This window comes from Ceratotherium simum, chromosome 16 (genome assembly GCF_057802395.1).
Source record: "Ceratotherium simum simum isolate JZ-2026a chromosome 16, ASM5780239v1, whole genome shotgun sequence".
Lineage (NCBI taxonomy): Eukaryota > Metazoa > Chordata > Mammalia > Perissodactyla > Rhinocerotidae > Ceratotherium > Ceratotherium simum.
The window spans coordinates 2,964,209-2,989,410 of NC_141915.1; the positions used below are offsets into that span (position 1 = coordinate 2,964,209).

General features: G+C 43.0%; 1 protein-coding gene across 6 annotated transcripts in view; it reads right to left on the reverse strand.

The window, feature by feature from the left end:
• SPECC1 (sperm antigen with calponin homology and coiled-coil domains 1) overlaps positions 1 to 25,202 on the reverse strand; it is a 268,607-nt gene that overhangs the window by 86,152 nt on the left and 157,253 nt on the right. For all 6 annotated transcript variants that reach the window (XM_087440379.1, XM_087440380.1, XM_014789480.2 and 3 more), the window contains one exon: positions 14,488 to 16,067. In XM_087440379.1, coding sequence (XP_087296505.1) covers positions 14,488 to 16,067 — 1,580 coding nt within the window. The remainder of the gene's footprint in view (positions 1 to 14,487; positions 16,068 to 25,202) is intronic.

Sequence of the window (25,202 nt, forward strand, 5' to 3'; positions counted from 1 at the left end):
GGCACCCAAGGAGACTTAACAATGGTTAAATTTTGCCGCATTTGAAAAACCTTTTTACTTGAACGAGATTTGTTAAAGCCTAAAACCTTCCCTCCCACCCCAGAGAGTAATATACATTATCCTAAAATTGGTGTGAGGTTGTTCCTTGAATGGTTTTTCACTTTTACAATACATACATGTGCCCATGATAATACACAGTACTGTTCCGGATTTTTAAAAATTTTTACACAACTGATATTATATTATGCTTTTGCAATGTAATGTATTATTTACCATACTGTATTACATGGTAATATGTTTTTGTTCTATACTATACTATGCGTATTATGCTTTTGTAACTTGTTTTTAACTATGCTTTTGAGATGTATCCATACTGATACACTTCGCTCTAGGCCATTAGTTTAAACGCTGCATAGTGTTCTATTGTCTGAATATACTGATGATTTATTATTATGAACTATGCCCCTTTTCTATAGTCCTTTAATTAACGTTACTAAATAGCTGTATATTTACTGAGTAATGTAAGCTTGATACCTAATAGATTTCTTCCTAGATTAGGGGGGAGGGGTGTCTCCATATACAATAAAAATTTTTTCTAATTGCACTTAATGTGCAAAACCTCTGGCTGTAAGCTCTATGGGGACAGAGGCCCTGTCTGCTTTCTTCACCACTGTCTCCCTGGTGTCAATGCAGTGACAGACACATAGGAGGCACCTAATAAATATCTGATGAATGAATAAAGAAACATTAGGAGGCAGTATTGCACTGTTTTTCAATTGGGAGGTTGTGATGAAGAATAAATAAAGAAGGAAGGAAGGGAAGGAGGGAGGGAATACAAAGAGAGAGAACCAGCGTGGGAAAGGACCAGAGCACACTGCCTGTGTTAAGGGTGAGCACTGTTCAGTGAAACTTGTGTTGCAATTACAAAGGTATGTGGCTCGGTACTGCAATATAAAATACATCATTGCAGGTTGTGCTCAAAATCTGAAGGCTGCTGCGGTACATCAAAGTGGCTAAGGGCGCGGACCTGGAGCCAGACTGCCCGAGTTCAAAACTGATTCTACCAAACCAAGCCCTGTATTCTTTAATCGCTCTGCCTTGGTTTCCTCATCTGAACAATTAAATGAAATAATGCACTTACAGTTTATCACAGTGCTTGGCACATGGTAAGCACTCAATAAAAGTAATTATTTCTCTCATAATTGTCTTATGTCTTAGTGCATACAATATTAGATAATAACGTAATACAGGTCCAAGAAAATTACAACACGTGGAAAAGACCAAATGCCTCATATTTCACAACAGCTCCTTCAATAAACAGAAGGCGACTCTGCAGGAGAAAAGAGGCTGCATTTTAGATACGGGAAGACCGACGACGTCTGACGGCATGTGAAAGGCAGCCACAGAAGGCCGCCTGTGAGTCTCGCATCCAGAGTCAGACCGTGGCTTTCTGCAGAGCTGGCCGGAACCTTAGGCTGAGGCTGCTCGCCTGGAGCCTAGAAACATGCTCATCACTTGGCTGAGACCAGTGCAGGTCAGGAGCAAAACCGGAGGGTGTAACCAGGTGACCACTGGAAGGTCTCTGTGTGCAGTCGAGGCTGCTGGCCTCTCAGGGGCTCTGACCCCCCTCTACTTTGTACGTGTTGGCTCGTCATGATCACAAGCACCAAATGGTAAGCGCAGGAGGGGGGCCACGACGGTGTGGACTGTGGGCTGGTGGGGTCGGTAAACCTATAAATTAGTATACTGTTTCAAATTACACACATCATTCTTCCTTCTTGGTTTTGGAATAAGTCTCTCAACTTTAGCAATATATTCCAGAAAGGTATTTAAAAAAACAAACAAAACAACCCTTAAGTAGCTTCACAACTTCTTCCCGTGGGAGCCTGCTAGGTAATAACAGGTAGGTATTTTTATATTCATTTTGCAGATTAACAAATGGAGAAAGGGAGAAATTAAATCATTTGCAAAGAACAATCCAACTTATCAAGCAGCTAAGACCAACACCCTGTACTCTGATGGCTGTTAGAGTTCTAGGTCGCCTTCCACATCACCAGCCTTTCTGCTGGCCAGTTCTTTTGAGTCTAGCTTCTCTAGTTCAAGAATTGCACTACCAGACACCCAGCAATGTGATTTCCAATGTTTCTCTCTAAAAAAAGAAATCACTGGCTGGCCCGGTGGCGTAGTGGTTAAGTTTGCATGCTCAGCTTTGGTGGCCCGGGGTTTGCAGGTTTGGATCCCAGGCGCAGACCTACACACCACTTGTTAAGCCATGCTGTTGCGGCGTCCCACACATAAAGTAGAGGAAGACGGGCATGGATGTTAGCCCAGGGCTAGTTTTCCTCAGCAAAAACAAGAGGAGGATTGGCAACAGCTGTTAGCTCAGGGCTAATCTTCCTCAGAAAAGAAAAGAAAAGAAAAGAAAAGAAAAGAAAAGAAAAGAAAAGAAAAGAAAAGAAAAGAAAAGAAAAGAAAAGAAAAGAAAAGAAAAGAAATCACTTGGGGCTGGCCTGGTGTTGTAGTGGTTAAGTTCGGTGCGCTCCGCTTCAGCAGCCCAGGTTTGCGGGTTCGGATCCCGGGCACGGATCTACACTACTCGTCAAGCCATGCTGTGGCGGCAACGCATATACAAAATAGAGGAAGACTGGCACAGATGTTAGCTCAGGGCCAATCTTCCTCACCAAAAAAAAAAAAAAAAAGGAAAGAAAGAAATCACTTTCATGCATTCCAAGCACCTCTCATCTTCAAAAATCAACCTTCTCTAGAAATGGGGTATGCGGAATTATATTACAAATAGATTCAAATGAATTTCCCAGGAGCATCAGTCCTCCCTAGAGACGGGGCAGTTAAAGCCGGTCCTTGAAGCTCTGACAACCAACAAAGGCAGATGGCAGCAGAGACCATTCAGGACTCTCCTGCAGGGCTCAGCCTTTTCACGAACCTTCTGGGAGCAGCATGCAAAGAAAGGCAGGGCAGCTCTGAGACAGACCAGGCTAGAATCTTAGCAAGTGTCACAACTTTTCCTCTGGCTTGTCAGACACTGAAATTGAGGAAAAGGTACCGTCCTAGGTGTGGTTCCCAGGGAAACACACTCTGAGATGGAAGTATACTGAGGAGCGTTCTGGGGATCCACACCGGTAGGAGAGTGAAGGAAGCAAGACTGGGCAGGAGAAGAGGAACTGCAAGGCAGGCACAGCAAGGGCCTCGGCTAATCCCATGGGCATCGCTGCACCTAGGATGCCCGTCAGAGTCGCCCCAAACTGAAGCAAGGGCCTGGGCCTTTGTCCCTCCCCACCACAATGGATTAGCCACTGGGTGCAGCCACCCTGGGGAAGGGTGCAACCCTCGGGTAAGGCAGCTTTCCTCACAGACGGCAAGCCCTGGAGGGGGACTCCAGCTGGGTAGTCAGTTGCCATCACTCCACCACAGCTGGGGGAAGGAGTGCTTCAATCCTGGGGGTGCCCTGTGGGTGCACCCCCATCCCCTGCAGATATGACAAAGCCTTCCTGTGCTGGCTACAGTGGTGCCACAGACACATCCAGATTCTCTTCCATGGGAAGTGAACAAATGGCCTGGACGGTTTTACCTCTAGACAATCTGACTATAACAAATAAAGATCATCTGAAAGAGCGGAGAATGGTAAAAAGAAGTTAGGAATCCTACCTACCCGTCTCCAATAATGTGTCCTCCTCTGACGCCTCTGAGACTCTTTGCAAACCTCAGCAAATGTAAAATGCATTAGTAGAACATCCTGGTTATACACATTTTTACTGCCTCTCAAGATACGGGAGGGGCAAAGGGAGATCTTAGGCATAAGAAGGGAGGTGGCTCCTAGACTTGGAGGCACTCTTGGCTTCAGCATTTGTCTGTGGCTGGATCGGCAGGTTCTGAGAGCAGCCTGGCTTGCAGGCCTGGACATCCTTCCCGGCTCCTCTATTTGCACGTCCAACTGACAACTGTCCCTCCTCAAATCTGCTCCATGTCATATGACCCCTCTCTAGTAAACAGCACAACCACATATTCAGTCACACAGCTAGAGGTCTGTGAATGATCTGAACCCCCTCTTTCCTGCACACCCCCAATATCAGTCACCAAACCCAGTGAAGCCTGCTTTCGAGCCCATGTTCCCCTCCTACCCCACCCCCTGTTCAGGCCTTCATTCTTTCTCACCTAACTATGGACAAAGTAATCTTTCTAAATGGCAAATGTGATCCTGTAAATCCCATTTAAATGTCTTCAGACCAAAAGCACAATTAACAACAAAAAAAAAAGGTAAACTGGATTTCATCTAACTTAAAAACTTTTGTGCCTTATAGGAAACTATCGATATGGTAAAAAGATAACCCAAAGAATGGGAGAAAATATTTGCAAATCATATATCTGATAAGAATATATAAAGAACTCCTACAACTCAAAAATAATATGACAATAATGCAATTTAAAAAATGGGCAAGGGATCTAAATAGACATTTCTCTAAAGACATACAGATGGCCAATAAGCACATGAAAAAATTCTCCATATCATCAGTCACTGGGGAATGCAAATCAAAACCACAATGAGATACCATGTCACACCCACTAGGATGGCTATAATAATAATTTTTCAAAAATGTTGGTGAGGGTGTGGAGATACTGTGGGATCCTCACAGGCTGTTGGTGAGGGTGTGGAGATACTGTGGGATCCTCACAGGCTGTTGGTGGGGGTGTGGAGATACTGTGGGATCCTCACAGGCTGTTGGTGGGGGTGTGGAGATCCTGTGGGATCCTCACAGGCTGTTGGTGGGGGTGTGGAGATACTGTGGGATCCTCACAGGCTGTTGGTGGGGGTGTGGAGATACTGTGGGATCCTCACAGGCTGTTGGTGAGGGTGTGGAGATACTGTGGGATCCTCACAGGCTGTTGGTGGGGGTGTGGATATACTGTGGGATCCTCACAGGCTGTTGGTGGGGTGTGGAGATACTGTGTGATCCTCACAGGCTGTTGGTGGCGGTTGTGGAGATACTGTGGGATCCTCACAGGCTGTTGGTGAGGGTGTGGAGGTACTGTGGGATCCTCACAGGCTGTTGGGGGGGGTGTGGAGATACTGTGGGATCCTGACGGGGTGTGGGTGGGGGTGTGGAGATACTGTGGGATCGTCACAGGCTGTTGGTGAGGGTGTGGAGATACTGTGGGATCCTCACAGGCTGTTGGTGGGGGTGTGGATATACTGTGGGATCCTCACAGGCTGTTGGTGGGGTGTGGAGATACTGTGGGATCCTCACAGGCTGTTGGTGGGGGTGTGGATATACTGTGGGATCCTCACAGGCTGTTGGTGGGGTGTGGAGATACTGTGGGATCCTCACAGGCTGTTGGTGGGGTTGTGGAGATACTGTGGGATCCTCACAGGCTGTTGGTGAGGGTGTGGAGATACTGTGGGATCCTCACAGGCTGTTGGTGGGGGTGTGGAGATACTGTGGGATCCTCACAGGTTGCTGGTGGGAATGTAAAATAGCGCAGCTACTTTGGAAAACAGTTTGGCAGTTTTTCGAAGAGTTAAATATAGAATTACCATACGACCCAGCAATTCCATTCCTAGGCATATAACCAAAAGACATGAAAACACATATTCACGCAAAAATCTGTACACAAACGTTCAGGGCAACATTATTCACAATAGCCAAAAAGTAGAAACAACCCAAATGTCCATCAACTGATGAATGGATAAACAAAATGTGGCACATCCTTACAATGGAAAATTATTCAGTTATAGGTAGGAATGAAATACTGATTCATGCTACAACATGGATGAATCTTGAAAGCATTATGAAGTAAAAGAAACCAGACACAAAAGGCCCACATAGTGTACGATTCCATTAGATGAAATGTCCAGAATAGGCAAATCCATAGGGACAGAACGTAGAATAGTGGTTGCCAGGGGCTGGGAGTGACTGCTAATGGGTACGAGGTTTCTTTATGGGGTGGTGATAAAAACGTTCTAAAATTGATTGTGGCGATGGCTGCACAACTCTGTGAACATACTAAAACCACTGACTTGTAAACTTTATGTGAATTATATCTCAATAAAGCTGTTATTAAAAAAGAATTCTTCAGAAACGCTCACTGCCTCGAGGATAAAATTCAAACTGCTTGACTGGCGGTCTCCTCCTCCCGCTCCAGGTCACCACCCCGTGACTCCAGCCATCATAAACCACCTGCATCACTTCCTTGATGGCCCAGCTTTCTGGCCTGAGAACTTGCTGTTCTCTTCCTGCAACATTCCCACTGTCCCCACCCCACCAACTCACCTGGTGAGCTCCTACTCCCCTCAAGATGCAGGTTATAAATCAAACAAAAGGGCGTGTCTTGATGACTCAGATTTTCACTGTGAACTTCTCTACTGTGTTATATCAAGTAAAATTCTCCTAGTTCAATGAGACTTAAAAGACTGCTTTCTTCAAACCAAAAGGCTCTGGCCTAAAGACTACAGTGTATTAGAGTCCTTAGGTCTGCTTTAAATGATTTTCTCTTTCTTCTTTATTTTCATGTAACCAAAAAGCAGTACAAATCAGTGATTAAGAATAAGAGTTCTGGGGTCAGACCCAACTTTCAATCCTGGCCTGCAGCAATTATTTAATTAGCCTAGCAACCATTCTCTGCTTCAGTTTCCTCAACTGATAAAAATTAGATAATGATAGTATCTACAGCATAAAATTATGATGATTAAACAAGATTAAATGATCTAAAGGCTCTAAGCGTGCTTAGAACAGAAAAAGCACTAAAATATTAGCTGTTATTAAAATACAATGATAAACTATTTTTAACATATTGATATAACTATAGCAGCCTCTCTCCTAATTCTGTTGCAAGTTTCTCTGACATTCACTCATTCAACAAGTATTTGCTGGATACGTAATATATGGAAGTCACAACGTTAAGATTACATATAGTATAAAAGTAAATAGGGCCGGCCCCGTGGCTTAGCGGTTAAGTGCGTGCGCTCTGCTGCTGGCGGCCTGGGTTCAGATCCCGGGCACGCACTGGCGCGCCGCTTCTCTGGCTATGCTGAGGCCGCGTCCCACATACAGCAGCTAGAGGGATGTGCAGCTATGACATACAACTATCTACTGGGGCTTTGGGGGGAAGATAAATAAATAAAATCTTTTAATAAAAAAAAAAAGAAAGTAAATAAATTTGGAATGACTGCTTGCGTAACTCTACCATGAGTAAAAATCTGCGTTATTTTTGTTGTGTTTGCTTTTACATTTAACTTGGCTACTCCAAAACTCCTCCTGCTTAATTCCGGGCTCTGTTCTGAAGAGACACTGCTGATGGAGAGCCATGGTTCATTCATACTGGCCTATATTTGAACTATTTTTCTTTTTGCGATGCTGCTCTGCCAAAGGAGAGGAGAATATGCTAGCTTAGTTTACACTTTTGCTATGGAAAACTCAAAGTAGTGGGTGAAAATCTGTATTTCACTTTGGGCACTCTCTAGGAGACCCCCCGAAGCTGGGGCTGTGAGTGTTCACCAAAGTGCTCCCCAAGATCTCACCCAGGAGAGACCAGCGCTGGGGCCACACTAGGCTCCAGAGGGAAGTCCTAATGCCAAGTTAAAGAAAGAGAACGGTGCTCAGGCCAAACCTCACGAAAGGTGTTAACATGTCTAAAGAGAAAAATGGGTCCCTCAGATAGGAAGGGGGGTCAGCAAAGAAACCCAGAAAGGCAGGGGCGACGCTGGGGCCACGGAAGAAGCAGCGCCCCCTCTTGTGAATTATACGGAAGCGCAGGGAGTCAGAGCACAGATTCAGCTGTTCCGGTCTGAACGGCAAGACCACCCTTACTCCAACACCAGCTGGTCTCTGCCAAACCCTCAGGTTCAGCTCCCGCCCCTCTTCACACGCCTTCAAGAGCAGAGCCCTACCAGGGGAGATCGGCAGTCATGCCAACACGTGACTGCGGGTGTTCGGGCCACACAACTGTGATATCTGACCAAATAAAGGACGACGGGCTTTCTGGCTTTATAGTTGAACCTTCCTAAGCTTCAGCTCCTGGTGCGCGGCAGGCTTCAGGCTCTGCACAACAAGGCTGGGGCCTGTGGCAGAGTTCCAGAGGCAAGCGGCCTGCCTCACAGGCTTCCAGGTGAAGAGTCTGCAGGCCCTTCCCCAAGCTGCTGGCCGCCTCCTCCTGACTTCCATGGAAGAGGTGGAAAACAGGCTCTGTTTACACAAGTTTCTTACACGCCTTCCTCCCAGCCTGAAGTCACAGGACTCTGTTTCACCGAGAAAGCTGATATATTGTTGTCAGCCAAAGGTACTGGACCGAATCGGGGAAACTGTCTGAACTGAAGATCATTGAAATTTTCATGTTTTCAGCTTACACAACTCAGTCTCAACCAACTCTCCCAACAGTATTCAGTCCCTGATTCACGCAGGGGAAGTGACCCCTAAGTTCCCCTCAACTCCACTAAACAGATTCATCAACCCTTCTGAGCCCCCAAGGGGCCGGGGATGGGCCAGGGTCTTTCACACAAGCGATCCTAGCCGACCTGTGACGCCACAGCCTGTTGAGTCCACAAGAGCTGAAGGCCTCTCTGAAGAAGTGACACCCTAGTTGAGACCTAGAGTAGAGCCCTCCCCGCCAACAACAAACAGCAAACACCTGGCAAGAACTTGGCCTGGCTGGGCCGGGCAGGGAGGGAGGCAATGGGGCTGAGGCTGGAGGTGGAAGCAGGTGGACTTTGTGCATTGGGTGGAGCGTTTGGTGCGACTGTAAACTGCTGAAGGCTATACACATTCAGGAGATCCCTGTGAGCACTTTGTGAGAACAGCTGGCAGTGGGGAGAAGTGAACACGTGCAGTCCTGCTGGAGGCTGTGACAAACGGTGCTCTTACCTACCTAAAAGCCATTTCCCCCTTATTTTTGGTGAGGAAGATTAGCCCTGAGCTAACATCCATTGCCAATCCTCCTCTTTTTGCTGAGGAAGACTGGCCCTGGGCTAACACCCACGCCCATCTTCCTCTACTTTATATGGGACGCCGCCACAGCATGGCCCAACATGCCATTTGTGGGTCCGTGCCCTGGATCTGAACCTGTGAACCCCGGGCCTCCCAAGTGGAGTTCTTGAACTTAACCGCTATGCCACCGGGCTGGCCCCCTTCCCCCTTTTTTTCTTATGAAAAATCCCAATTCTGTTCAAGAATCAGGCTGTGATCTTGTGATTTTGAGGAAGGTGGGTTGGGGGAGGGTGTGTGGCCCAGTTCTGACCAGAAATAAAGGGAAAGCTGCTGAGGGGGCTCCGGGGGGAAAATGTTCTCCCAATAGGACTGAGGTGTCTGGGGACCGGCCAAGCCTCCTGCCTGTCAGGACTGTGGGGACAAGATGCTGAAGATGCTGTGTTCACTTGCACCTGCAGCAGGAAGGCCGAGGGAATCACAGAGCTGCCAGCACAGAGCCTTGACATTATGCAGCCCCTGGACCATAGCTACTAACTGCCTGCCTCCTGACTTCTTTTTTTTTTTTTTTTTTTTTTTAAAGATTTTATTTATTTATTTTTTCCCCCCAAAGCCCCAGTAGATAGTTGTGTGTCAGAGCTGCACGTCCTTCTAGTTGCTGTGTGTGGGACGCGGCCTCAGCATGGCCGGAGAAGCAGCGCGTCGGTGCGTGCCCGGGATCCGAACCCGGGTCGCCAGCAGTGGAGCGCGCTCACTTAACCACTAAGCCACGGGGCCAGCCCTGCCTCCTGACTTCTAATCACGGGAGCAAAGTGGACGTCTGTTGGCTTGGGCCACTGACACCAGGGGTTTCTGTTTCTTATGGTCCAAAACATCACCTGGGCATCCTCATGGACCACCAGGTTCCAAGATTTCATCAGTCCTTCAAGGAGTCCTATTCTGCAGTCGTAGCTTGAGGATCATCTACCTGCTGCATCTTTCTCTCAAACCCCGGTTTTGCCATTTGTGGCCAGTGGCAACCCTAATTAGTTTGGCGTGGTGACCAATGCTGGTCACACAATGATGATTTCACCTCTGGTTTTCCCCAACCACTCACAGCAAGTGTATCTTTATAATCTCCTTACTCCTCTGAAAGAGATGCTCAAGTTTCTGCAGAAAGAACTAAATTTCTAAGGATACCTATAAGCTTAGCTATAGGCTCAGCTTTCCTATAAGCTTTCCACCTCAGGCAGAAAAAAACCAGTATTTTCCTTTAAAACTTCTACGTTTCAAGCCTTATAAAAATTCTCTAACTTGAAATCAAGATCCCAAACGACTGAAAACTTGCAAGTCAAAAGAATGTAAACCTGGCTTGCTTTATAGTCTGGAAAAACAACGGTCCCATGAGCTGCACTGCTTGATGGCCAGGGCAGGCACATGGGCCGCTTACAGGAGGAGGAGACCCCAGGACTCTGGAAGTTAGACCCTTCCTCAAAGCGGTCCAGCAGTACGTCACATAATCACACACTAAGCTGCCAGCAAAATGTATATGGTGGATCCTGGAGAAGCTGAAAAGAATGGAGATATCAGCAAATAGCTGAAGATAAAGAAATGACAGGAAGAAAAAGCCTACAAAACATTCACACAATTATTGTAAATGTCCTACGAATTTTCCACTTATTGTATGAGGAACAGACCTACCATGTACCAAAAAAAAGTACATTTTAAGGCTTTTCAGAGGCTCTTCAAACAGCATCTGAGTCTCTTGAGTAACTTACCTAAATGGAAAACTTATACAGATTTACTAAATCTATTAGATCATAGTGTAGTTTGACATTGCCTTTCCTCTTTGTACTAAATAGGTTATTTTATTCTTTTCTCATAATATTCATCTTCCGCTAAAAATCAGAGTGGATGAATGCAGAGCTCAAGTGTAGAAGTTCTTCATCACCAAGCAGTCTGCCTGGTGATTAATAGGACAGTCACTTTGACATCTGCTAAAGGCGGTTATATTGGAAAGTTCCATGCAAAAATGTCAAGCAAAGCAATTGAGAACTGAAGAACTAGAATTTACCCTAGGAATGCAAAGATGATTTAACACTAGACTACCTTAGAAAATCTGTTATTATAATTTACCTCATTAACAAATTATAGGAGAAAAACCATTATGATTACATAAAAACTATAAGATCACAGTAGATGTACAAGATCTACAGTAGAGGTCTCACAGACATATAGATGTTACAAATGTATAAGATCTACAGTAGATGTAGAAAAATTTGATCTCCATCCTTTTTTTAAAAACAAGCCAACAAAACGAAATGATTCTTAGCAAAATACTTGTGTAACGCAATAAAAGGTACACAGCAAATGCCTACAGCAGACGTCCTCAATGATGAGATGTTGAAAGCACTCCCTTTAAATCAGGATCCCTCCACCATCACACTTCTATTCAACACTGTACCCTGGAAAGGGGCTGGCCCAAGGCCACAAAATTAACCATTAGCCAAGTCAGGAGGACCCAGGCTTCCCACCGGTGCTGCACTCTATATCCTTCACGATAGTTTGGTGCTAAACGTGCTCCTATTTCCTTTGGGCCTGAGGCCTTTACGTCCGATCATCTGAATTCATGGCTGCTGGTGGATTAGCTGACATTCTGCAGTGGGGCTACAAAAAGCTATAGTCAGCCCATGAGGTGTGGGCTTTACTTTTCCTACAGTAATAGAAAAGGGCAGGAAGATTAGCACAAGTTACAACTTCACTGCAATTACAGACACAGAAGACAGCACAAAATCACAGACCTAGGATCTCGATATGTACGAAAGAAACTCCACGTGACATCAGGCCTCATACCTTTTACCTCAGACTCTTATCTCAGACTACTAGCTAGGACCTTTTTCAACCTATTGGCAAGTATTTCATAATTCTAATCAGCAAACAATACATAAAGTATGGAATATATGAATAATATAATTAACAGCTTGATTTAAAACATATATGTTGCACCTTGGACTCTATAGAGAATGCAAATGCTTTTTCTTTTTCTCTAAATTAGACTTAGTTTATCCCAGAAAATTCTAGATTTTATTGTCTTCATTTAGCTAAAGCTATAATAAAGGGCAAATGCATACCTTTAAATGCTTTCATTGTCAATCAAGAAAGGACAAACTTAATCAAAAACTTTTACTCAAGAAACTAGGAAGAAACCAAGGAAATGTACAAAAAGCAGGATGAAATAATTAACAAAGACAAAAGTAGAAACAAATTAATCAGAAATAGATTAACAGTAGAACTGATAAGCTAATCCAATTGGGTCTTCCTAGTCATGGAATGTGGAGTGACATACTCTATTCTTCTGAATAAAAAGATTAAAAATTGCAATTATGTCAGCACAAGTTTGTATGCATGCCCAAACGTGCACAAACCGGAAAAATGTCTGAAAAGACACAGGAAAATGTTAGCAGTGTTTTTCTCCACGTGGTGAGATTAAAGGTAATATTTATTTTCTTCGTGTTTTTTTTTTTGTGAGAAAAATCAGCCCTGAGCTAACATCCATGCTAATCCTCCTCTTTTTTCTGAGGAAGACTGGCTCTGAGCTAACATCTGTTGCCAATCCTCCTCCTCTGCCCCCCCCAAAGCCCCAGTAGATAGTTGTATGTCATAGCTGCACATCCTTCTAGTTGCTGTCTGTGGGATGCGGCCTCAGCATGGCCGGAGAAGCGGTGCGTTGGTGCGCGCCCGGGCTCCGAACCCGGGCCACCAGTAGCGGAGGGCGTGCACTTAACCGCGAAGCCACGGGGCCGGCCTCTATTTTCTTCTTTATACCTATCTGTATTTTCTAAACCTTCTGTAATGAATACACAATTTTTTGATCAGAAAAAAATAAGCTATTGTTTTAAGATGCCAAATTATTTCTCACTGACATATATATTTAATGTAATGCCAGTCGAAATACCAAAGAGAAAGATGAGGGACTGAGGCAGGACTTCAAGAAGGTCACCTGGGAGATTAAACATTTCACAACAGAGTAATGGGGGGGGATTTATTTCACATACATTAAAACTTAATGTAAAGCTACAATTGCCAACCTACAGTTCAAATGGGTGCCTGGCTAGTACCTTCTAATGGAATTGTTTACATTACCTCCAATAAAATGCTGTGAATTTAGAACACAATGATAAAAACTCAGAATACTACCCACCACTCAGCTCATCAGACAGCCCAATGCCAGAATCAGGTTGCAATGGATTCATTTTAAGGCAGACGAAACAGTAGAGAAAAATCGTCCTCGGAGCTCACAGCATAATTAGTTTCTTAAAACAGTGAAAACCCCTGAAATAAGGTGGGAAGATGTCTTCAACCTCTCTTACCAAGGAACCCCTAAATCACAGACCTAGAGCTTAGAGGAAATGGAAAATAGGAAGCCACCTGTCTACATCTTTCCAGCACTGCTCTGTGAGTGGGCAGAATATTATACAATTACCAGCAATCCTCACCATATAACCAAGTTCCAGACTGATTAAAGGATTGTTTTAAAGATGAAAGAAGTGATCATTTATTTGATCTGGGGTTGGCGAAGATCTTTGCAAGTGAAAAAGAGGAGGAGAAAAGAAGAAATGAAGACCAGATTTGTATGACCCAACAACTTGACACCAAGTGCTAGCAAGGGCTCAGGAAAGCAAGCCTGATCCTCTGGGGGAACAAACTGGTGTAAGATTTCTGGAAGGCAATCTGGTTAACGTACTGAAAGTCTTTATAATGGTCATACTCTGACACTGTACATCAACGTCTAGGAATTCTTCCTAAGGAAATAATCAGAGAGATACAAAAAATGTATTTACAATATAGAAAGACTGGAAAAGAACAACAATGTTCAACTACAGGTGACTAGTAAAGCACATATGAAATATTTATATAATAGAATATGATCTGGCCTTTAAAATCATGTTTCAAAGAACAGTTAATCATGAGACTATGCTCAGAAGATATTAAATTTTTTAAAAAGTTAATATGTATAGGATGATTCTAAAAACTTTGTTTAACTTCTGGGATACACACACACATATACACATGTATATCTGGAGGAAAACACCAAAACAGTGGTTATATTGTATTACTTGGTGGGGAAATTTGCAGTGATTTTAATTTTCTGTTACTAGCAGCCCAAAGCACGCTAAGTGACAGACCTGGACAACTCACTCATTCTTTAGGACTCAGCTTACTGCCATCACTTTCAAGATGTCCTCCTGCACCACTGTCCTTTATCCCATATTATTCCACGGGTTCCTCCTTGGCACTGGACTCTAGGCTGTCCTCTGCGATATTCTTTATCCCTGCAGCATACTCAGTGATTTGATTCACCATATCCACACTACACTTTGAACTGCCTGTAGTTAGAAACTGTGGTATTTCATCTTTGTATCCCCAATCTGTCTGGAATCTAACAGATCTTCAAGCTAGAATGCTGGATTCATGAAAGAAATGGACCAAATGATTCTCTGTGCTCTGTGAATTTAATGGTCAAGGAGGGAAATGTTCACAAGGATGAGCAAATACTGGTAAACAGACATCTCCTTACCTTGGCTAGTAGGCTTGAAACATGTTTGATTTCACCATGTGCCTTTAGTAATTCTTGTTTGAGCTCGGTGCAAGACCGTTCCAGCTGATCTTTCTCAGCTCGAGCTACTTTCAACGTTTCTTGAACTTCACAGCCCTCTGCTGTTTGCCCCACAGGACTGGTCTCTACAGCTTTTTGCTTCTCATTCTCCAAATGAGCCTTCAAAGACCCATTTTCAATCTTCAGCTCTTCCAAGGTAACTTTATATTCTTCCAGAGTTTTGGCCATCACACTATTATTATGCCGTTCCAATTCTAGAAGCCCATTCAGTTTTTCATTTTCTTCCTTTAGGTGTTTAATCATTTCTAAAGCTCCTTGGTTTTCTTCCTCAACCTTCCGTAAGCTACAGGTCAGCTGCTGCTGAATGCTGAGCAGCTTCTCTCTTTCAAAGCGGCCCTGTTCAAGAATTTCTGCACACTTCTGCTCCAGTTCAAGGATTTTTCCTTCTTGAGCACTGGGCTCTTCATTCTTGACTCGTTCTTGTAAGAGATTTATCAGCTTCTCATTTTCCTGACTTAGCTGCTCTGCCCTCTCTCGATGCTGATGAAAGGAAGTTTCCAAAATAGTCTTCTCGTCCACCAGTTTCTCATTTTCAGCTGTCAATTCCTGCACCATTTGTTGCTGATCTGATAATTCTTGTAAAGTAGCCTGCAGTTCTTCTGCTGTGCTATGGTGATTTTCTTCCATCTTGTGTATCTTTTCTGTAAGAGAAGCCAGGGACAATTCACTCACGTTGTTAGGGGAACTCCCAGTGGTGGAACACTTTGAGCTCTTAAAGGGGTTGCTAGTGGAAGACAGGGGCCTAGAGGGGGTATCTGCTGTGATGTGCTCAAAATCAGAGGCATCTGGTGACAAAGAAGCTTTGGTAACATCACTACTTGAAGAACCCGACGTCCGTAATGCATTTTCGTGTATGTGTTTTTTATACTCATCGATTTCACCTGACAACTGATTTCTAGTTGGGCTTCCGAAGCTTGATTCTTGAGTTATGGATGTTGGGCAGCTGCTGTCACCAGTCTGACTTGTTCCCCCTTCTGAATTTGGTGAATGCTCAAAATAAGTCAGTTTCTCCTTCAAGGCCTGGTTTTCTTCCTCTAGATCAGCAAGCTCTTTCTGAAAATTCTTGTTCTTCTCCTCAAGAGCTCTTATCAAAGGTTCCAAGTCACCTGGTGAGACTGATGTTCCATCTACATTTGGATCCAAAGCATCAGTTCCCTCAGTGTTCAGAGTCCTTTTCTCCTTGCATTTCTTTAGTTCACTTCGAAGCCTGTTAATTTCACTATCTTTTGCTTTGGCTTCTGCCAAAAGTTCCCGAACTTGGGACTCGAGCACAGCCTTTTCTCCACTTTCATTCTCTTGCTTGGGTCTTGTGGAAGTGGTCCTCAGGTTCTTGGTAGGGGTGGGTGTGCTGGAAGAAGTTGGACTGGACACCGATTTCCTCGGGTTGGAGGGACCACGTGGCACAGTTCTGTCTCTTGAGACAGTTACCGAAAGTTCTCGAGGAGCTGGAATGCCTGTCCGTTTGGTTGTTGTCACAGCCCCTAAAGACAGAAGTAGAAACCAATGAAACAAAGCAAGAACTTTTATAAAGGACACCCAAATGACTTTGACTCACATGGCATACTAAATAGGGTGGCTGTCGCCCCTTATCCATTTCCTCCTCCTCTAGACAACTACCCAGTTCTGACTGGGGTTTCTGTACCTCCTCCCACAGCCCTATACTTTGGGGAAAGCTGACTCCAAGCCTGAACTACTCAGCACAACCCCATAAAGCCACAGTTGCTTGTTCAAGGCATGGGCACATCCCTCAATTAAGGTCAATGAAACACAAGGAAAGGTTTTCTGGGTGAGCTTCTGAAACATTACTAGACATGAATGAAGGATCACATAAATCTGGGAATGGCTTGCAACCACCCTGTCATCACAAGAGGAAGGTGAGAACGCAGAGGGTAGAAAGAAGGAAACCAAATTCTTAGTAGCACTGTGGAGCTGCTAAATCAATCAACCCTGAGGCTTGGTCTATTGCTGGCCTTCCAAATACACAAGCCAATAAATACCCTTCATATAAGTCACCTTGAATTGGGTTTTCTGTAACTTGGAACTTAATACATCTGAAATGATAACCTTGGCAACTAAACAACAGCCATTTGACAAAACACAAGTTCACTGTGAATTTCTCAATAAACACTCAAAAAATTCATCATTAACATATTTTGACCTAGCACAAATTTGATTAAGAAATCAGAAGACACAAATAATACTAAGGAGAGACTGATCTGATCCAATGACCAATTGCTTTTAACATAAGTGGAAATGGTGTGCTCATCTGTATTCAGAGAGAAACAAGAACAATTGGTATAAGGGCATATTAGGTATATCTACGGTACAGTTTAAATGTAAAAGGGATTTATATAATATGGAAATGATACAGAATTTAGAATACTTATAATGGGAAATGTGAGGTAAGGAATTATTTTTAATTTTAATCTATACTATAATTATTCTTTATTTTTTAATTTTTTTTGTGAGGAAGATCATCCCTGAGCTAACATCCGTGCTAATCCTCCTCTTTTTGCTGAGGAAGACCGGCCCTGAGCTAACATCTATTGCCAATCTACTTCCTTTTTTTTCCCTTTTTCTCCCCAAAGCCCCAGTAGATAGTTGTATGTCATAGTTGCACATCCTTCTAGTGGCTGTATGTGGGATGCCGCTTCAGCATGGCCTGACAAGCGGTGTGGCGATGTGCGCCTGGGATCCGAACCCCGGGCCGCCGCAGTGGAGTGCGTGCACTTACCCGCTGCGCCATGGGGCCGGCCCCAGCTGAGTGCTTTTAAAACTTTGATATAAGAAAGGCTAAACTGTCATATTTATATGCAGAAAAACTTATGGTTTTTAAATTGACTTTTTCAAATTAAGTTACTGGAAAGCTAAAAGGACTATAGAATAGACATTTAACGCGTTTAGGTATCCAGATGCCTTACTTGCATCATACTAAATACTCAATGAAGAAAAGATTTATTTAATTATTCTTGTAAAATAAAGACTAAAATCACTGAGCAATAAACTGTTTCAGTAACATCAGTTCTGCAGAGTGAAGTAACCTTGGCAAGGACCATAATGAAAACTGGAAGACAAGTACGGTTTCACCATAACTATAGTCAGAACAGCCAAAACTGGGGGTCCAGGACTGATTACACGGAGCCGTGTGCCATTCCTAATACTGCCACCAAAATTAAGCCTCCTTTTCAGTTATTTGCTGGTTTTGAAGATGGGAAGGACTACAACAGAACAGCAGATCAACTCCATCATCATTTCCAGCTACAGTTTAACTCCTTCCTTGTGCTGCCAAATCTCAGTTTGTTCTCCACTTAGGTGTTATTTATGTGTTATCTTTACATCAAACCAAAGCACATTTATGAAATATATCCAGTTGTGGATTATGAAATACACAATCCAGTTGTATTTTTTCCTACATCTGTTCTTTTTTCTGTTCTTACCATTTCATCATTATTTGAAGACAGTCACCAGTATAATTGTTCTCTATTTTCTAAAAGGTTCTTCCCATCTCTGTACACATCATCTCAGAAACTGTAAGCAGCAGAAGTTAAGTTTAGAGAGTTGCTGAAATTCATCATTAGACCAAACTAAGGTGGCGCTTGGCTGCTCACTCCCCACCTGTGCCTAAGTCCACTGCAGACCCACCTCGTCAGGGGCACCAGCGGGCAAAAGTCAAGCGGCAGCAGCCCTACAGCTTACGATGTAACCAATCAGAAGGGTACCACTCAGAGTCTCCTTCAAAGACTGTGAGATAAGAAGCCGCACTGCTGAACGATAGATACATCCTGGAACCCTGAAACCGGGCATGCTACCTAACACAATACACCATGGCAAAGGTGACAGCAGGGGTGGCGGGAAGTCTGGCCAATGGAACAGGGACTGTTCAGGCTCAGCTGGCACCCTTACTTTGTCTCCTTCCCATCTTCACACCATAGCATCACTTATTCCTACTGAGGCTGGTTGTCTGACTGCAAGAAGTTAAAAGCAAGCTCCACCGAACATGATAAATTTTTAAAAAAACATGTCTGATATGTTACATTTGAAAATGTCAAATGAAAAATTATATTGTGGCCGATCACAGGTGCTTCAAACTGTATATTCAGAGAGACATGCACTGGAAAGGAGCACGGAATATTGAGAGCAGGTGAGTATTAAGCTGGTTGGACTGTGAGTAATTTTCCTGTTTCTTTTTTAGTTACATGTATGTGATAAATTTAAAAAACAGGAGGGAAAAATCCAATCATAACAATATGCAGAGAGAAAAAGAGGTGGGAAAAATAAATCTTTTCCAAGAACAAAAAGTACATTTAAAGTAACAATAGCACAATCATTTAAATCATAGATCAGGTGACTGTTTTAAGTAGTGATTCTCATGAGCTGAAAATAAAATATTTTCAGTTCCTTTTTAATTTCCTCATCTTACCCAAAGAATATGCTACTGGGGTTGTTCTTCGGTAGGTCTTCTGTCTACCGTGCATTGATGAGGAAAATGGTGACATTCTGAAATAAATTATTATTCATTTATTCAACAAGAATTCAGAGCGCCTGCTCTGTGGGAGAGACAGGTGGGAGATATAAATGAAAGTCCACCGTCTTCACACACCACACCACTGCTGCCTTGCCTCCTAACACAAGAGAACTCCCTTGTTCTAAGAATCTAAACTACTAGGATATTTTTTACTACCACTCCTCATAAATTTTTCCTCAAAAAGTTATAATAATTTATTTTCAAATCTAATTTCCCCCCTTAATCTTCATCCTTCTCAACTTTTCAGTGGCAGCTAACTTTATTGAGCATCTGTTCCTTCTTTCCTTCATTCTTTTTATTCATGTCTGACAGTGGCACTAATCATTTTTCAGACTCCCCCAATTCAAGAAACCTTAAAAACATATTTAAAACTTCTTTCCTCTTTCTTTTTGTAACCAACCAGTCGGTCACTAAAACCTATTCACTGTTTTTGGAAATGTTTCCATATTTTTCCTTTCCTTTGGGTTTGAATCTTGTCCAGGTCTTCAGAATGTTCCGTCTAAATTTCTGAAATGTTCTCACAGGTCTTCCTGATTCCAGCCTCTCCCACCTTTGAGACATTCTGGATCAATATCCCTTAAATAACTCACTCATTTTTCTGTTCCAGAATCTTAAATATTTCTTCATCTGCTGCCTCCATGTCAAACTTCTTCCCTTGGCTTTCAAGGTCACACAAAATCTCTAATCAACATATCTGATCTTATCCACCTTTGGGGTTTTTTTTGCTCTCCAACACACCCATTTAACTCTAGTCAGTATCCTCAGTGTCCCCAATATACCTGTGACTTGTTGAAATAGCATTCCCTTTTCACTGGACCCTTCTGACTGGCATTTAAGCTTGCTCAGTTTTCTTTAAAAAAAAATCTGGAATCCACATCTTCCTCCAGCTAATATCTGATTTCTCTCTTCCACCTCACGGCAGAATCCTCCTCATTTCTGCTCCTCTCATTCACTCCTTTACCCACTCCCATTACTCAACCAAAACACTGTCTGATGAGGTCATCAATGACCTCCATGTGGTCCAATGCAATGGATATTTTCAATCCTCTCAGCAGAGTTGGAACAATGCCTTCTTTTTTGAAACATGCCTCTGATGTCACACCGTCTTAGTTTTTCTCTTACCTCAGAAGCCACCCTCTGTCTGTCTGTATATACCACCTATATACTGATGACTTCCAAATTAACTCTCTTATGTGGACATCTCCTCTGAGCAACATCTGAATATCAAACTACTTACTTGATAGGCAAAAACGAATTATCACAAAAATACCTCAAACTAGATAAAAGGGAGAAAGAAAGGCTAAGAAAGAGTGAACAGAATGTGCAAAGGCCCTGGAGTGCAGAGCCATGGCAGGGAGGGGACTAGTGAGGAACAAGGCTATTTTATATATGACAGAACACCTGACTGGATTAGGAATATGAAAAAAAGTGAGGATACAATTAAAAGTGAAAAAACTAGAAATCTCATTAAAACAAAAAGCTTTAGCATAAAAAAGGTAACAAAATCATAATACATGACTTCACTCTGCAGGGAAGAATAGCTTTGTAGTAACAACATTAATACTATTTAAACTGATCTATACACAAAGTATGCAAGACTATTTTATAGAACATTTGAATATTATCATCCTTGCTAGGAAAAAAAGTTGAAGTACAGATAAAAAATTGGAAGGTAGAAGACAAGGTGGGGAGAGCTGGTAGAAAGGGCAGTGATGAGAATATCCATCGTCATCTTAGAAATGGAGAGTCAAAGATACTGTATACCGTTGACAAAAAAAGAAATAAAGGTGAAATACATCATGAAAATAAATGAGGTAACCAAGAAAGGAACTAAAAATAGTGATATTATGACATTAGGAGGGGGTGAAAGGTTCTGAGTTAAATCCCTACCTACCATAGCAGAAGCCAACAAAACGTCTAAATTTGAAAAATCAAAAAACAGCGATGTCAGAAGAATGAGAAGACAAGCCACAGACTGAGAGAAAATATTTCCAAAAGACAAACCTGATAAAGGACTGTTATCCAAAATATACAAAGAACTCAACAATAAGAAAATGAACAACTGGGGCCGGCCCGGTGGCGCAGTGGTTAAGTGTGCGTGCTCCACTGCGGCAGCCCGGGGTTTGCAGGTTCAGATCCCGGGTGCACACACATGCACTGCTTGTCAAGCCATGCTGCGGCGGCGTCCCATATAAAGTAGAGGAAGATGGGCACAGATGTTATCCCAGGGCCAGTCTTCCTCGGCAAAAAAAAGAGGAAGACTGGCATCGGAAGTTAGCTCAGGGCTGATCTTCCTCACAAAAAACAAACCAAAAAAAAAGAAAGAAAATGAACAAGTGGATTAAAAATGGACAAAATATCTGAACAGACACCTCACCAAAGAAGATACACAGATGGCAAATAAGCAAATGAAAAGATGCTTCACATCATATATCATTAGGGAACTGTAAATTTTTTTTTTTTTTAAAGATTTTATTTTTTTCCCTCCAAAGCCCCAGTAGATTGTTGTACGTCATAGCTGCACATCCCTCTAGTTGCTGTATGTGGGACGCGGCCTCAGCATGGCCGGAGAAGTGGTGCGTCGGTGCGCGGCTGGGATCCGAACCCAGGCTGCCAGCAGCGGAGCGTGCGCACTTAACCGCTAGGCCATGGGGCCGGCCCAGGGAACTGTAAATTAAAACAACCATGAGATACCACTGCACACCCACTAGAATGGCTAAAACCCACGACACTGACAACACCAAATGCTGACGAGGATATGGAACAACAGGAACTCTCGTACTCTGCTGGTAAGAATGCAAAATGCTACAGCCATTTGGGAAGACAAATTGGTGGTTTCTTAAAAAATTAAACATACTCTTGCCATACAATCCAGCAATTGCACTCCCTAGTATTTATCCAAATGAGTTGAAAACTTATGTCTACACAAAAACCTGCACATGGATATTTATAGCAGCTTTATTCACGATTGCCAAAATTTGGAAGCAAGTAAGATGTCCTTCAGTAGGTGAATGCATAAACTGTGCTACATCCAGACAACGGAATATTATTCAGCGCTAAAAAGAAATGAGCTATCAAGCCATGAAAAGATGGAGGAACCTTAAATACACATTACTAAGTGAAAGAAGCCAATTTTTTTCTATGTACTGTATGACTCCAACTATATGACAATACAGAAAAGGCAAAACTATTGAGACTATAAAAAGATCAGTGATTGCCAGGGCTTTCAGTGGAAGGAGAGATGAATACGCAAAGCACAGAGGATTTTTAGGGCGGTGAAACTATTCTGCGTAATACTTAAATGATGGAGACATGTCATTACACATTTGTCCAAACCCATAGAATGTGCAACACCAAGAGTGAGCCCTAATATAAACTGTGGACTCTGAGTGATCATGATGTGTCAATGCAGGTTCACCAATTATAACAAATGTCCCACTGTGGTGAGGGATGTTGATGGTGGGGGAGCTGTGCATGTGTGGGGGCAGGGGGTATATGGGAACTTGCTGTACTTTCTGCTCAATTTTGCTGTACTAAAATTGCTCTAAAAGTCTATTTAGTAAAATAAGCAGGGAGGGGCTGGCCCGGTGGCGCAAGCGGTTAAGTGCACACGCTCTGCTTTGGTGGCCCGGGATTCGCAGGTTTGGATCCCGGGCACGCACCGACACACCACTTGTCAAGCCATGCTGTGGCGGTGTCCCATATAAAGTAGAGGAAGATGGGCACGGATGTTAGCTTAGGGCCAATCTTCCTCAGCCAAAAAAAAAAAAAAAAAAAAGCGGAGGACTGGTATAAGATGTCAGGTCAGGGCTGATCTTCTTCACAAACAAAAATAAATAAAAAATAAAATAAGCAGTATAAGCATAATGAAGCTACCTTTTAGAAGTGGGATGAGAAATGGGAAGCCGCAGGGCAGCAGCAGTCTTGCTTTTCATAATAAGGGCCTTGTCCTATTTCTTTTTCTTTCTTTGTTTTTGTGAGGAAGATCAGCCCTGAGCTAACATCTCTTGCCAATCCTCCTCTTTTTGCTGAGGAAGACTGGCCCTGGGCTAACATCCGTGCCCATCTTCCTCTACTTTATGTGGGACGCCGCCGCAGCATGGCTTGATGAGCAGTGCATTGGTCCGCGCCTGGGATCTGAACCCTCGAACCCTGGGCTGCCGAAGCGGAGCATGCGCACTTAACTGCTACGTCACTGGGCCAGCTTCCCTATTTCATTTTTTTAACTTGTGCATATACTATTTTGAAAACAAGAATTAAGAAAAAGAAATGTGAATGTTTGCAAATACAGTGCGGAAGCAGGTAATTAGCAATCCGTTGGTTTTATAGGCAGCACTGATCCTTTGGACTTAGAACAAATGAGATAAAAGAAAAAAAGTTTGAGGCAACTCAGCAAGCAGAAGCACTGCCATAAGGAACTAAGTCTGTTATCAAATCTCGGGCCACCCCCCCGCCCCCGCCCGTGGCAGAAAGTAACTTTTTCCACAGCTGGACTGCCTTTTGGGGAGTCTCAACGCAGTGTTTTCTAGAGATTCATACATATCTCATATTAAAGTTAATGGAAACTCTCTTTGTAAACCAAACAGAGGAAAAGACACAAAAGAATCCTAACATACAAAGAACCAAATTACTTGCTCACTTTGCTTCCTTCGTTAAAAGCAAACAGTAGAGGCCACGTTCAGAGGGTTTTTGTTTTTTTTTTTTTTAATTGATGTTTTAATGGTTTCTAACATTGTGAAATTTTGGGTTGTACATTTTTGTTTGTCCATCACCATATATATGTCTCCCTTCACCCCTTGTGCTCACTCCCAACCCCACTGCCCCTGGTAACCACAATACAGTTTTCTCTGTCCGTGTGTTGGTTTATATTCCACATATGAGCGAGATCATACAGTGTTTGTCTTTCTCTTTCTGGCTTACTTCACTTAACATAATACCCTCCAGCCCCATCCGTGTTGTTGCAAGTGGGTCGATTTTGTCTTTTTTTATGGCTGAGTAGTATTCCACTGTATATGCATACCACATCTTCTTGATCCAATCATCAGTCAAGGGACATTTAGATTGCTTCCACTTCTTGGCTACAGTGAATAATGCTGCAATGAACATAGGGGTGACATAGGGGTGCATAAGCCTCTTTGGATTGTTGATTTCAGGTTCGTTGGATGTATTCCTTGTAGTGGGATAGCTAGATCATAGGGTATTTCTATTTTTAATTCTTTGAGGAATCTCCATACCGTCTTCCATAGAGGCTGCACCAGTTTGCATTCCCACCAGCTGTGTATGAGGGTTCCCGTTTCTCCACATCCTCTCCAACATTTGTTGTTTCTTGTCTTGGTGATTATAGCCATTCTAACGGGCGTGAGGTGATATCTTAGTGTTGTTTTGATTTGCATTTCCCTGATGATTAGTGATGTTGAACATCTTTTCATGTGCCTATTGGCCACCTGTATATCTTCTTTTGAGAAGTTTTTGTTCATTTCCTTTGCCCATTTTTTGATTGGGTTGTTTGTTTTTTTGTTGTTCAGCTGTGTGAGTTCTTTATATTTTTTTGTTGTTCAGCTGTGTGAGTTCTTTATATATTATGGAGATTAACCCCTTGTCAGATATATGTTTTGCAAATATTTTCTCCCAGCTGGTGGGTTGTCTGTTCATCTTGATTTTGGTTTCATTTGTCTTGTAGAAGCGCTCTTTAATCTGATAAAGTCCCACTTGCTTATTTTTTCTTTAGTTTCCCTAGTCTGGGTAGGCATGTCATCCAAAAAGATTCCTTTACGACCAATGTCAAATAGTGTGTTGCCTATATTTTCTTCGAGGAGGTTTATAGTTTCAGGTCTCACCTTCAGGTCTTTGATCCATTTTGAGTTAATTTTTGTGAATGGCGATAGCAGATGGTCCACTTTCATTCTTTTGCATGTGGCTGTACAGTTTTCCCAGCACCATTTATTGAAGAGACTTTCCTTTCTCCATTGTATGTTCTTAGCTCCTTTGTCGAAAATTAGCTGTCCGTATATGTGTGGTTTTATTTCTGGGCTTTCAATTCTGTTCCATTGATCTGTAGTCTGTTTTTGTACCAGTACCATGCTGTTTTGAT